The sequence below is a fragment of the Eretmochelys imbricata genome, chromosome 7 (genome assembly GCF_965152235.1).
Source record: "Eretmochelys imbricata isolate rEreImb1 chromosome 7, rEreImb1.hap1, whole genome shotgun sequence".
In the NCBI taxonomy this organism is placed as follows: domain Eukaryota; kingdom Metazoa; phylum Chordata; order Testudines; family Cheloniidae; genus Eretmochelys; species Eretmochelys imbricata.
Window position 1 is genome coordinate 25,977,318 of NC_135578.1, and position 13,193 is coordinate 25,990,510.

Sequence of the window (13,193 nt, forward strand, 5' to 3'; positions counted from 1 at the left end):
AGCGTGGGCCGGCAGCCCCCCTAAGTTTCCTGTGCGGCAGCTGCCCAGCAGGCTATCAAATGCCAGTCAGTTCAGCTGTCCCTCCCCCCACTGCCGTGTGCTGCTTCTGCCCTCTGCCTTGGAGCTGCTCCCGGGAGCCTCCTGCTTGCTGTGCAGGGGGTGGGAAGCGGGGTGCTGATGTCAGGGTGCCCCCCTTCCCTTGCTCCTGTACCCCATCTCCACAGAGCAAGGGAGGATGCCACAGGACTAGGGAGGCAGCTTGCTGGCAGCAGCTGCTGTCTCAACTTGCTGATGTACTTAAAAAGGCAGTGTACTTAGAGTGGGGTCAGCGTACTTAAGGGGACAATACGTGTCTCTCTCACACACAGTATGTCTGTCTGTCTCTCTCTCTCTCTCTCTCTCACACACACACACAATGTATCTCTGTCTCACATACACACGCACCCCCCAGGTACTTCGAAAACTGGAGGGAGTGGTGCACTCCAGTGGGATAGCATGGGGTCATCATCACATTCAGTTTCCGCAGGGAATGTTTGCAGCCACTGCCATGCGTCTATGGGGTCTCCTCCCTCCATTCATGCTGCCTTGTAGAGCGTGAGGCTACATTAACAACGTGTTAACACTTCAGGGCTCAGCCAAGTGTTAGTTCATCATTTAGCAGCAAGGCATTCCCTGAGAAATACCCCACTCTCTTCCACCGTCTGACTCCACCACCTCAACCAAGCATCACAATCATCATTGCTGTGTACAGAATTAAACTGTTTAACTTATACTGTGTGTAAGTCTTTTGTCTGGTGAAAAAAATTTCCCTGGAACTTAATTCTCCCCACCCCACTATTTACAATTCTTATGAGGAAACTGGATTTGCTTAACATCATTTCACGTAAAGTAGCATTTTTCAGGAACATATCTACAACGTTAAGCAAGAAGTTACTGTAATGAAATTGAACATAAGAATGCTATTTACGGTAAACTTTACTAGTGAATAATTGAAATACATATCTTTTTCAGTAGGGAACCATACAAATTCCTCACGAGAGGAGTAAATACCAAATTAATACTACTTCAGAGACTTACTAACTTCTAAAGACATGCCAGAAATGAATTGATTGGGAAGACTACTGTAACTGAGGCATGCACTCACCTGGCTTTTTGACTTTGTTCCGAAGTAGTGTTCTCAACGTTTTTTTCTACATTCTCCACCTTTGAATGTATGAGGTGGCCTAAAGCTGCAGGTGTAAAAGGATGAATAACAGCAGTCAGGGCCTGAGTTTCAGGGGACAGGCAAAGATTTTCAGGCTGCTTGGTGTATGTTCCATTTATGAGGTGTTGTGGATTAGCATGAGGGTAGTTTTTTAAAGAATCAAAATGCACTGCCCATCTCTCATGCTCCTCAGCCTAAACAGATATGAAGCAAAAAAGAAAATGGAAATACGCTCAGTTACATTGTCATATTAAGTACTTTTAACTAAATATTTTGAAAGTTTATTTCTGTTTTGATAAAAGCTAAACAGCAGGATTTGCATTTTTAAAGCTCTATTATGGTGCTGTGCCACATAGAGTAGTTAGTTCTACAAATAGGAAAACTGGTTCATATGAAAGTGACCTGACCTGAACCTGATCAAAATTGAAACCAGATCTTTTTGGTGAAAAATCACTTACAATGCATTGCTATTTGCAATAGCAAGACTCAAAAACTAGGAAGTAAAAAAGTTAAATTTGTCAAGAATCTTTCAGTCTTGTATAAAATAAGTTAATACTAATACAGGGTTTTCCATACCACTTTCTCTGCAACCTTATCTTGATGTATATTATTTTTCATACTGCCTCCATTAGTCCTACAAGCTGCTCAGCTTATTGGTTACCATCCTAGTCACTCACCCACGCAGCTTTGTCTCGCTCCCCAGATATTCTCTAGCCGCATGAACAAGGAGTAGCAGCAAGTTCTTTTGGGTGACAGAAAGCTTTTCTTAAACATATTTTGTGGGCACATATCAGAACAAGTATTCATATTCTTTCTCACCAGCCCACACCCGTCCTCCCTGCACTTTCATTCTGGGACAGCAGTCGGCATGCTAGGTGCACAAACATGAATTTTAACAAATCACAAAGATCTTTGCCACAGGCATTGGTACATTGTTCACTGTGCTGTCTAAGGTTTTTGAGGAAGAGGTATCTTGTTTCCTTCCCCCACCACCACCTAGAGATTTTTTTTTTTTTGGCCCTAGTCCGTCAAATGGGCATTCCACACAAGCCAAAGGAACCAGGGTTTCCACTGTGGGTCCTCTCTACCATGGGTGTATTACACAGTTTTTGCATTTGACTCTCCTAACTTCCAGAAGGAATTGCCTTTTTGGAAGGATTGGGGGAATGTTCCCTAGTATTTGCCTTCTGAAGAAAATAGCACATCCCGTATAAAAACTTGCACAGGGTCACTTCCCATAAGCAGAAAAAGCTTTAGTCCTATATTAGAGAGCCAACAGAAGCGAGACGTCCAGGAAAAAAAAAGGAAATTTGAAAATTTTTTATCAATCCTCCTCCCACTGTTCCTTGTCCCCTAAGGAAGGTAAGCTGTCTGACTCATATGAAGAGCTACAGTAGGGTATTTGGGGAAAGAATTTTTCTTCTGTAAGTCTTTTGATGTAATGTACAGAAGGACTATGAACATAACACACATGAGCTGACTTAAAACGGACTCTCTGGTCCCTTTGCTGTCAAAGTGCTATAATGCTACTTCTGTCATTACTGGCTGGTTGTTTAGCTAGAGCTCACTGAATGTCAAAGACTTGGGGTAAACTCCTGTTCCTAATCAAGTAAATGGGAATTTTACCACTGAGTTTGAATGAGCCAGGATTTCAGCTTTTATTTTTCAGAGGTACTTGGTGCCCACAACTCCCATCAAAATCAATAGGAGTTGTGGATGCTTATTGTCAGGCTTTCAGAGTTGTGTGATCTACAGTTTGTTGATAGACTTCCACTTGAGCAGAATTGAACGAGAAAGCTAAAAAACAGACCTTTTCTTATTCCAAATCATCCTTCTAAATTACAGCTACCTTTGAATAATTATGTTTTTCCTCTATTTTTCGTAGTTTAGCCTCTTCCTTCTGTTTGTCCAGATCTAGAAGCCACTTCTTCTGTTGTTCTTGTTTCATGGCACTAAAGGGGTGCTCCACTGGTGTCGCTTCCTGAAATGACAGATACTGGTCTTTTACTGCCTCCCATCACCTCCCATTTCTCATTTTTAAGTAGTACTGCCATTCATGAATACCTGCATTAATTCACAAATTGCTATTCTATCTGGCGTAAAATAAGACTTCATTTTCAATACAATCTGGCCCAAATTAATTGTCCCATCAAGGTCTTCAGAATGTTCACTATAAAATGCAGATGATAAACTCTCTATTCATCTTTATTTCTATTGATAGCCTCAGCAATAGTTAATTTCTACGTGTGCTAGATTTTATTTAACCTCCTAATTTTCCTTCTTTTTTGCATTACGAGATAGGTACATGGATTGACTCATGAATCAAGTACATTCCTTTATGTCAAACCTATAAATGTCAGCTCTAAAAATATCTACTAAAAATGCATGATTTCATAGAAACACCTCATAAAATCAATATCCTTGTAAACTGTGGATTCAAATGCAGCAATAAAAATGATAAGGGGCAAAAAAGGTTTGGAACAGGCTTGCTTAATAGAACTACTGCAGATACACACCCACAATAGTAAATTCTTCTTAGAGACAAGATATTGCATGCAACTTAATCTTACCCCTAAAACAAATGCTGTCCGAATGGCAGCTGGCAAGTCAGGAGAACTGAAACTAGATGACTGTCCAGTTGGTCCACTTGAAACACTGGGTGCAACTTCACTAGTCTCTGTGACCAAAGTGGTTCTAAAAATGTGGTTTTCCTCACTAGCAATGCCCAAATCAGCTGGAAATGTCATCTGCAAATAATAGCGTCTTGGTGATTTAAAATACTCAATTTAATTTTTTGGGGTTGATTATTTCAATATAAACACATTTTTAAAAAAACTGGAACCTTGTACTTTAGGTTTGTACATGCTGCAGTTCATAGAAACTTCTACCAAAATATGTAACGTACATGCAATTACCAACAAGTCAGAAAAAAAGAAGTCAAATCCCAATTCTTGGGGTCCAAGACAGACAACTTTCAAACGATTCTGAATGCTACACAAGAAAGTAATGTTCTGCAATTAGGAAGGAAGAATCCCATACACCACTACAGGCTGGGGACCAACTGGCTAAGCAGCAGTTCTGCAGAAAAGGACCTGGGGATTACAGTGGATGAGAAGCTGGATATGAGTCAGCAGTGTGCCCTTGTTGCCCAGAAGGCCAATGCATATTGGGCTGTATTAGTAGGAGCATTTCCAGCAGATCAAGGGAAGTGATTATTCCCCTCTATTCGACAATGGTGAGGCCACACCTGGAGTACTGCGTCCAGTTTTGGTCCCCCACTACAGAAGGGATGTGAACAAATTGGAGAGAGTCCAGCGGAGGGCAACGAAAATGATTAGGGGGCTGGGGCACATGACTTACGAGGAGAGGCTGAGGGAACTGGGGTTATTTAGTCTGCAGAAGAGAAGAGTGGGGGGGAATTTGATAGCAGCCTTCGATTACCTGAAGGGGGGTTCCAAGGAGGATGGAGCTAGACTGTTCTCAGTGATGACAGAAGAAGCAATGGTCTCAAGTTGCAGTGGGGGAAGTCTAGGTTGGATATTAGGAAAAATTATTTCACTAGAAGGGTGGTGAAGCACTGGAATGGGTTACCTAGGGAGGTGGTGGAATCTCCATCCTTAGAGGTTTTTAAGGCCCGGCTTGACAAAGCCCTGGCTGGGATGATTTAGTTGGTGTTGGTCCTGCTTTGAGCAGGGGATTGGACTAGATGAACTCCTGAGGTCTCTTCCAACCCTAATATTCTATCATTCTATGATAAAAGACTACATATGCCATAATGGTGATAGATGCTACAACCTGGAGAATTCTGCTTGGCAGGGTCCAATGAAATAGATAGAGTTAAACCCAATCCATCCTGTTTATGTTCCCAAAAGGCTGCCATTATCACCTATTTATCAGGGTGCAATTATATTTTTAAACCTCAAAAAAAGAGTCTTGCTTCCTAAGTCAAGACATATTAGGTACCAGATCCTTGGATAAGATTAAGATAGAGTGACTGAATTTGTTTTCCTTTCTATTAGTAGAGGATAAATCCTACTCAGACACGCAAACTAAATATTGGTTTAGATATGTAGATTCTTATAGTTGAACTTGCCTTTAATCTAATTGGTTCTACATACTGTATTTGCACAAGAGGGCAAATGTATTAAACAGCAAAATTAATGAGCAACCTAAGTATTGCTTGACTGATCATAACTATACTGTTTTATTCTTCTCAAACCACAGAACAATGAAAGAGGAAAAAGTCAACAAATTAAGAATAAAGGTTACTAAGAAACACCAGAATTAAAGTACAGAGGTAGGAATTAAATGATAGCTACAGTATGAACAAAGTCACAAATTATAGGCAAAGTATGAGGCTAAGAGGCTGATTTCACTTGACAAGAAGCTCTCCATAGGCTTTCTGTGGCAACACTGAGGGGGTCTGATGCAAGACAGGCAGGAGAGAGTGGACATGGGATCACTGGCCACTTCCCCACCCCCACCACCCACACAATAAGGGCTTCATACAGGGTCCTTCAGGGCTCTGTTAGGACATACAAAGATCTTTACTACTGTTTTTCTACCAGGGAGAGGAAATGGAATCTACAAGTGCACAGCCTAGTAACATGACCTGTGTGCTGGGATTTATCCCTAAATGCAGATTTTACAAGTAATCAGTGGATACACATTGAAAACAAGCTCTTATAGAGCAATTCTGAAATATGAACAAAATATAGCACTATAAAAAAACTAAATTAATTTGTTCTCTAAGACACACATTGCTTTTATTGAATGGTTCCTTGCTAGCCTTACTTTAGCTTGATTAACTGTCTCCAGTTTTTCCAAATGGGTTTTATCACCATCACCATCCGTTTGCTCCCAACTGTAGTATTTTGTCTGTCGCTCCGAAGTTTCTTTTAATTTCTTCTTTAAAGCTATCTGTTCGTCTTTAAAACAATTTTTTTTAGAATAAGTAAATATAAGTAAATGCAATTTCAAAAAAGAGTAATATGCAGTGTGGTAATATAAAAAACATAGTGTAAGCAGCTTAAGATGGGTAACTGGCCTTTGCCTGATTAATCTTTCTAACCAGATATTTGTTTTAAGTGTTGAAAGGCTCTACCTGTGAGAAAGATGGCTGCAGAGGATGTGGAAACAGGAGGCAACTGGAAATCTTTATTGGGAGAGGATAAAACTGTGAAGGACTATCAGTGACTCAGGAAAATAGTTATCAAAAATATTGCATGTGTTGCTTAAGAAATAGCAGAGGCCCTGAATTCTCCTCATTTCATTGTTAGTTTTGTGCCAGTACAATTGTACTGAAACCAAATAAGTTACACCAGGTTAGAACTGGTGTATCACTGTGCAGGATCAAACCCAGAAATATGGTGGGAGATTTTGGAGGGTTTTTTGTCCAGACAGTTTACATCAAGGTTAAACAAAATCTACTCTATAGGAATTAATCGCTTCATTATTCCATTACGAATTTCCAGTAACCTTAGAAGATCTTATTCTCCTGAAAACATTGATTCAAAGACAAATATCAATAGTTATGTTTAAAAAAAAGCTTATACCACAATGGTGTTCAGAATTTGGACGCCAGGACTGAGTATAGATTCCTACAAGTCTATTTAAAATGGGAGATGGGACCAAATTCATATCCCTTTCTACATCTTTCCCTCTCCCTACCAAAACAGTGTTTGCTTTCTACCTGATGACTCTACAGTAGTAACTGAAACCTGTGGATCAGATTCAGTGCTATGCTACGCCCCTTTGAGCCAGCGAGGCTGCAGCAAAAGAGCCAAAGGGTAGACATCAGGCCTCAGAAGAATATCTGCAGCACAGAGAGCCTCAGTGCTGTTATTGCTGGAGGTCCAGGTAGGACCAGACTAGAGGAGGAAGGAGGTGTGTTAAAGACAAGAGGAATGATTGGGATGGACCAGGGCCCGGATCACTCTGTGACCATGCCATGGCCCACAAAAGCTATTGCTACAGGAGAGAAAGTTATGGCTGCTCTGTGGAATGCCCTAGCCTGCTCCAAGGGCTCCACTAGCGATGTATTTGCTGCATAGGGAAGATAAGTCATAAACTGACTCCTGTCAGTTCCTGCCCTGGCATAGGCACCAGCGCAAGGATGAATACTTCTTTATCTACAGGCATGACAATTCTGTCTGAAACAAAACAAGGAAAGGTTTTAAAAATAAAAAGCTATTTTAGCCAAGTCTAATTAGAAGCTCAAGCAAATGTGTTTTACAAACAGAAAAAACACAAACTGATAGAGAATATTTAAAACACTTTTAAACTCTAATCTTATCAATAGATTTGAACCTTTATAACTTGAAAAAAATTGAAGTTTTGACTATATTAAGTGATCAATGCTACAACGTAATACACTGCTTAATATAAATATGGCAAATTATATTTTAATGCATACCTAGTTCCTTCTTCCACTGGGACTTCTTTGCTTCTAACAACATTTTATCCCCTTCTCTTTCACCTAGGGTACTAAATATGTCAGCTGGTTTCCATGAATTCTTACTGCAGAAAAAAACAAAATTAATTTATTTTTAAAAGCCAAAGTGCCTAATTTTAAATTAGCAATTAATTTACATTGGAACTACTCAGGTTCCATTTCATTACTAATGTATTCATATTAAAAGTTTAATACAGGATACAAGAATAAAAAAAAGGTATTTTGGATGATTAATTAACAGATCTACATACATAACTTTCTGTTCAGCCTGCTCAGATGCTGCTTGTTTTCTGCTTGAGGCATAATTATTTTCATTTGGGACAGATGAAACTTCATCAGCTTTTTGGAGTAATCCCATTATGTTCTCCTCTTGTGGGGCCTGATTAGCAGCAGTGCTAATATTTGAGTGTTTGTTTTGGCCTACAAAGTAAAATGTCCATGTTAATAAATACTGCATTAGATTGTCACTCCACATTGTGTACAATAGTTTATATTAACCGTACAACCTGGCTAATTCAAATTAGTGGAGCTGAAGCTCACATGAACACTAGAACTACTAAGTAGCACACCTCAGAAGGGGTGTACATACAGGGGAGTGACATTAAGCAATGGAAGCACTTCCTCTGAGCACTGGCAGGGTATCACCTCTCCTTGAGGTACAACGATTTCTAGGACTCCTGCTGACACGCCACATAACTTCAACACAGTGCAATGCCTAAAATGATTCAATTCTGCACTAAATGTTGATGGAGTTGCTTGCAATTTTGCTTTCCAAGAGTCTACTTAGAATATTCTTAAATAACCTAGTTATTTTAAGGGCACAAACTCTCTGGTAAATGTGTTTGCAGTAAGATGTTATCTTGTGCATAAGTGAATGTGATAGGAAGGATGGCATTGTGGTTAAGGAATTGGACTAGAACTGAGGAGACCTTGGTTCAGTTGTCCTACAAATTACTTTGTGACTTTGGGCAAGTCCCTTAATCCCTCTGTGACTGTTCTACAACTGTAAAGCAAGGATAAATATCCCAAACCCTTCTTTTCCTTTCTTAAACCTGTAAGCTATTTGGGATAGGAACTGTTTCTTAACATGTATATGCACAGCATCTATTACAATGGCGCTGATCTTGGCTGGGACCTCACGGTGCTACTGTGACATAAATAATACTAATAACAAGGTGTTATTAAAATTATCTGAAAACCACTCTTAACATGCATGCTAGGAGACTCTAAACTCGTATTTCAAATAAGTATAGAAACTAAAATCAATGATGGATACTGTTTTTAGGGAAAACAGATGAAAGATGTCTGTTATTGCAGGGGCACACAGGGGATTAAACATCTTCCAATAGCTTTAAAAGAAGTTATCTCCATCACTCTTCCTTGCTCTAACCCCAAAAATAGACTTCTAAAAAATAATCATCTTTAGAAAACAGAGAATATACAACGTGTTTGGGTGCTTTCCCCCCCCAGAAATATAGGCAAGGGTATTAGGATAAAAAAAACAACCTTAAATGTACAAAAATATTGAAGACGATATTTAAAATAGAAAATACATCAGTATGCAATAATAGTTGGTTTGAACTGATTTGCCAGCTGCTCCATTTCACAGCTAAACTGAAACTAGAATTTTTTACATACCATTGCTTAACAATATCAAGAGTTCCTAATGACACATTTGAAAATATTGACCCAGATGTGAGATTAGCTATCAATAATATAACTATAGCTCTAATTGAAATCAAACTACAATCCCACATGTAACAATTCAGCGTGAAATATAGATACTGTGTTCAGTCCAAAAAGGAATAAAAAAAACCTTGGCTTTTATATTTCCTCTGATAAACTGTTAGATCAATTTTTTCATAAACTTCAATCTTAACATACATTTTAAAAAAGCAACTATGGCTACAAAATTAAGGAGCTGATCCTGCAGCAATCCACAGTTGGAACTTTAGGGGAGTTCAGCACACAAAGGGCTTATAGGATCAGGACCTAAACTTGAAAGATGGGATTCTCTTGCGTGCCTGCGCACACACACACTCAACCACCCCTACATGCACGTTAAGAATAACTTTCATTGGCATTAATGGGAGTTATTCAATCCTGCATGGTCAAATTGGATTTATGACTTGCAAGTATAATTCTGATTAATGTAGCGGGTACTCAGGAAATGTCTGAATGAACCAAGAAAATTGCTTTCTTCTTCCTCTTGATGATATGTAATCAATTTTTCCCAATAGTCTTAATATTATCTAATGTTTTCTACAGGTCTAAGGGAAAATCAGTTTGTTCTGGTTAATTTTGGCCCATCAATATGATTGTTTCACTCAGACGCTGTCACAGTCTCACACATGGATAGACTATATGAACCTCTTCTCTCAGTAAAGTAAGAATAGATCCAAAAGTGATGGTATCTCTTCCTTGTGGGAAGACTGTCAGTGTCAAATCTAGTCTTTATTTTAAAATAATCTAGCTCATCTACGTCACTAGTTGGAACCAGGAACAGGTTCATAGCAACTGAAATGAGCTGGTGGCCACAGTCTAGTTTCTAGTGAACTGGTGGCCTCATCACTGAACATAATCATATTTGGCATGTTAGTTAAGACTTTCAACAGACACACTTAGGACCAAATGCTGGAAATCTGATCTTGCTCTACTGAAGCCAACAGAGCTGCACCTTCATTATATGTTCCAGTACGTACTATATTACCCTTTTCTGCTGGAGCATGAAACTGATTTTGTGGTGAAGTAAGTCAGGTCTTTTTAATTGGGCCCACAGTCTTCCAAATATTTCTCTCTCACTCACACACGAAAAAGAGAATCTTCAAATGTATACAACTGTCAAAGGAGCGAGACCCCACAAACACTCACTTAATGAAGCATCCTAATGAATTCTGTAGTGGACCAGATCAGCTCCTTGTGCAAAAGGTTAAATGGGTGCACATTTTCAAGATCAGGGCCTAATATAGCACTTACCTCTGCTCACCCTCCCAAACAAGTCTTCTCCAAAACAGTACTATGTTGGATCCTCTGGGAGGGAGGTTTTAATCCCTACTCACTTATGATCTTTTCCTATTTACTTTCCTTGAGTGATGTGCTTGAGAGAGAATTTTCAATTATGTATCATATTCCATGTCTAGAGATAGCCTCTTGTTTAGAGGAACAACTTGTAAATATTTATACATTTAGATAAAACAGACCTGGGAGAAATTAGCTTCCCAACAAAAACATCTGAGTGACTCTTTACATAACTGAAGACAATATATATCAGAAGATAATCGTAATAAGTATGTAAATTCACAGTAATAACTTAGAGATGGCTGTGTAGTTTTTAATTTATAATGGAAAATGTTCCTTTTAAAAATAAGTTGAAATATTTTCTTTTTACTCAAAAAGTGCCTTTGATGTTTAATAAATATAAAATAACTTTTTTTTGGAAACTGTACATTTAATTATTCAACAGACTGCCCAAAATTTTAAATGCAAAGTTAAAGCATTTCATTTTTATTTCAAATATCTGCGATTAATTTCCATAATACAAACCTTCTAAAAGCTACCAGTAAGAGAAAATTTCATTTTTGCTGCAGGATATATATCTTACTTGTTTCTTCTTGCTTTTCCTCCTGGGCCTGGGACTCAATTTTGGTTCCTTGTTTTACAGTTATCAGAATCTGTTCAAGTTGCTCTTGTGTTAAACACACCAAACTGTTCCTTAGATCTTCACCTGAGATATGAGGTTTTTGAGACTTCTGTTTGGGCTTTTTAACAGCAATTTTATTAGGGTTCTGTAAATCCGGCATTCCAGCTGTGTTGTCTTTTTGGATAATCAAAGCATGGTTTTTATTTAAGGATTCCTTTGATGAATCTTTAGATGATGACAAAGTCACACAGGTTTTTTCACCTTTTATTGCTGACCATCTTGAGCCACTTCTGTCTTTTGCTAAAATATGTTCATGCTTGACACAGGAATTTTGTGTTGATTTCAGAACATGTCCAGACTGTGTTGTTCTCAATGGATGTTTGAGGATTTTAGTTTTATTACCCATCTGTTAAAACAATAACAGTTTATTTACTTTAATATCCTATGAAAGATAAAACTATGTGCCCGTAGTCTTTTCCTTCCTTCAGGCAGTAAAAGCACACGTATTCTATCTGTCATGTCTAAATAGTAAAAGCCAATTCTGTTCTCTGTTACATTAGTAGAAACTCTAGTTCACTAAATGGAATGACTCCAGATGAATACTAATATAACTGAGAAGGGGACTTGGCTCCAAAGTATGCATTACTGTTAATTTTTTAATTTGAATATGAATGTCTAAAGCAACAGTATGGAAATTAGTTTTACGGTATGGTCACTTGTCCCATACTGCTGGTATTAGAGATAATAATCCCTCTTCTGCATTATGGTTGTTGCTACGAAAAATCAAAATAAAATTTTAATAATCTGGTTCTGATCAGAAGCACTAATTTAAAATGTATTTGCATTCAACCGTCAGATTTCAAACCCTTTGGTGAACAAAACAGGATAATTTTCCTTTAACCTCTTGCATGCCAGGCCTAATCTAGTCTCCTTTCAAATAGTGGGCCCAATTATTTCAATATAATGTCATAGGATAGAGTTGTATGAATGTCTTCCGGCTGGGTAAGCATCATAAATGCAAGGGCACTAGACCAGTTAAAAGTCACATTTATCTGATCAGGTATGAAGGGCTCAGGCAGATGTGGGTGCTGGGGAAAGAGACAGTTTTCAGGGAAGTATTCTTTAAAAACACATTTACCCAAGATAAACTATCATCTTCTGCAAACTGAAGGAAAACCACAGTATTATCTATACTCTGAAACCAGTATTATCTAACAGACTTGTAATTGTAGGAAGTAATGTGGATAGTAAAAATGATTTCTCTTCACCTTCTCCATCCTATCCCATCCCCAAGGCAACCTTGAACCCATAGAAATCAGAACAAGTCATCTCAGGCTGAGCTATTATGGTTCACAGTAAGTGGCAAATTCATCCCTCAAAAGACTCATGTGCAACTCTTATAGATATGAACAGGAGTTGTATGCAAGCATCTGAAGGCACAATTTGTTTCTAAGTAAGGTTTCAGAATGACAAAAGGCAAGGCAGCTATTTCATTACAATGGCTGCTGATATGTATTAACTGCATAGGAGTTCCTTTGATCTTCTTCTCCACCTCTCCGCTGGAGTTCCCCAGAGATCTCCCTTGATTCTCACTCCCTCTTTCTCCCCCGGTATCTTATGTATGTTCTTGGGTGACTTCATCTACTCCCATGATCTTGCTTAACATTTCTATGCTGATGATGACTGTCCATTCACTTCTGACCTCTCCACCTCTATTCAGGCTGACAACTCTTATCATCTCTTCCTGAAAGTCATGTTGCTTTTCTTCAAATTCAACATGGCTAAAAATTTCTAAAGCTTGGCTGCTGGAACCAGGCATATTTTTCCCCTCTTCTCCCCACAAATCAGTATGTTGCCAAACCTTATTTTGTTCTGTACTATATAAATCTCTCCCT

At 38.6% G+C, this 13,193-nt stretch overlaps 1 protein-coding gene across 5 annotated transcripts in view; it reads right to left on the reverse strand.

Moving 5' to 3' along the window:
- Nucleotides 1-13,193, reverse strand: part of CCDC66 (coiled-coil domain containing 66) — a 98,371-nt gene that overhangs the window by 78,247 nt on the left and 6,931 nt on the right. For 4 of the 5 annotated variants that reach the window (XR_013346698.1, XR_013346697.1, XR_013346699.1 and 1 more), the window contains exons 4-10: nt 11,260-11,704; nt 7,910-8,078; nt 7,620-7,723; nt 5,999-6,132; nt 3,775-3,951; nt 3,054-3,185; nt 1,145-1,398 (exon numbers count right to left, since the gene is read on the reverse strand). Coding sequence is in view for 1 of the 5 variants with exons in the window: in XM_077822545.1 (XP_077678671.1) it covers nt 1,145-1,398; nt 3,054-3,185; nt 3,775-3,951; nt 5,999-6,132; nt 7,620-7,723; nt 7,910-8,078; nt 11,260-11,704 (1,415 nt within the window). In the remaining 4 variants the exon portion in view is untranslated. The remainder of the gene's footprint in view (nt 1-1,144; nt 1,399-3,053; nt 3,186-3,774; nt 3,952-5,998; nt 6,133-7,619; nt 7,724-7,909; nt 8,079-11,259; nt 11,705-13,193) is intronic. The other variant, XR_013346700.1, reaches the window with a different exon arrangement.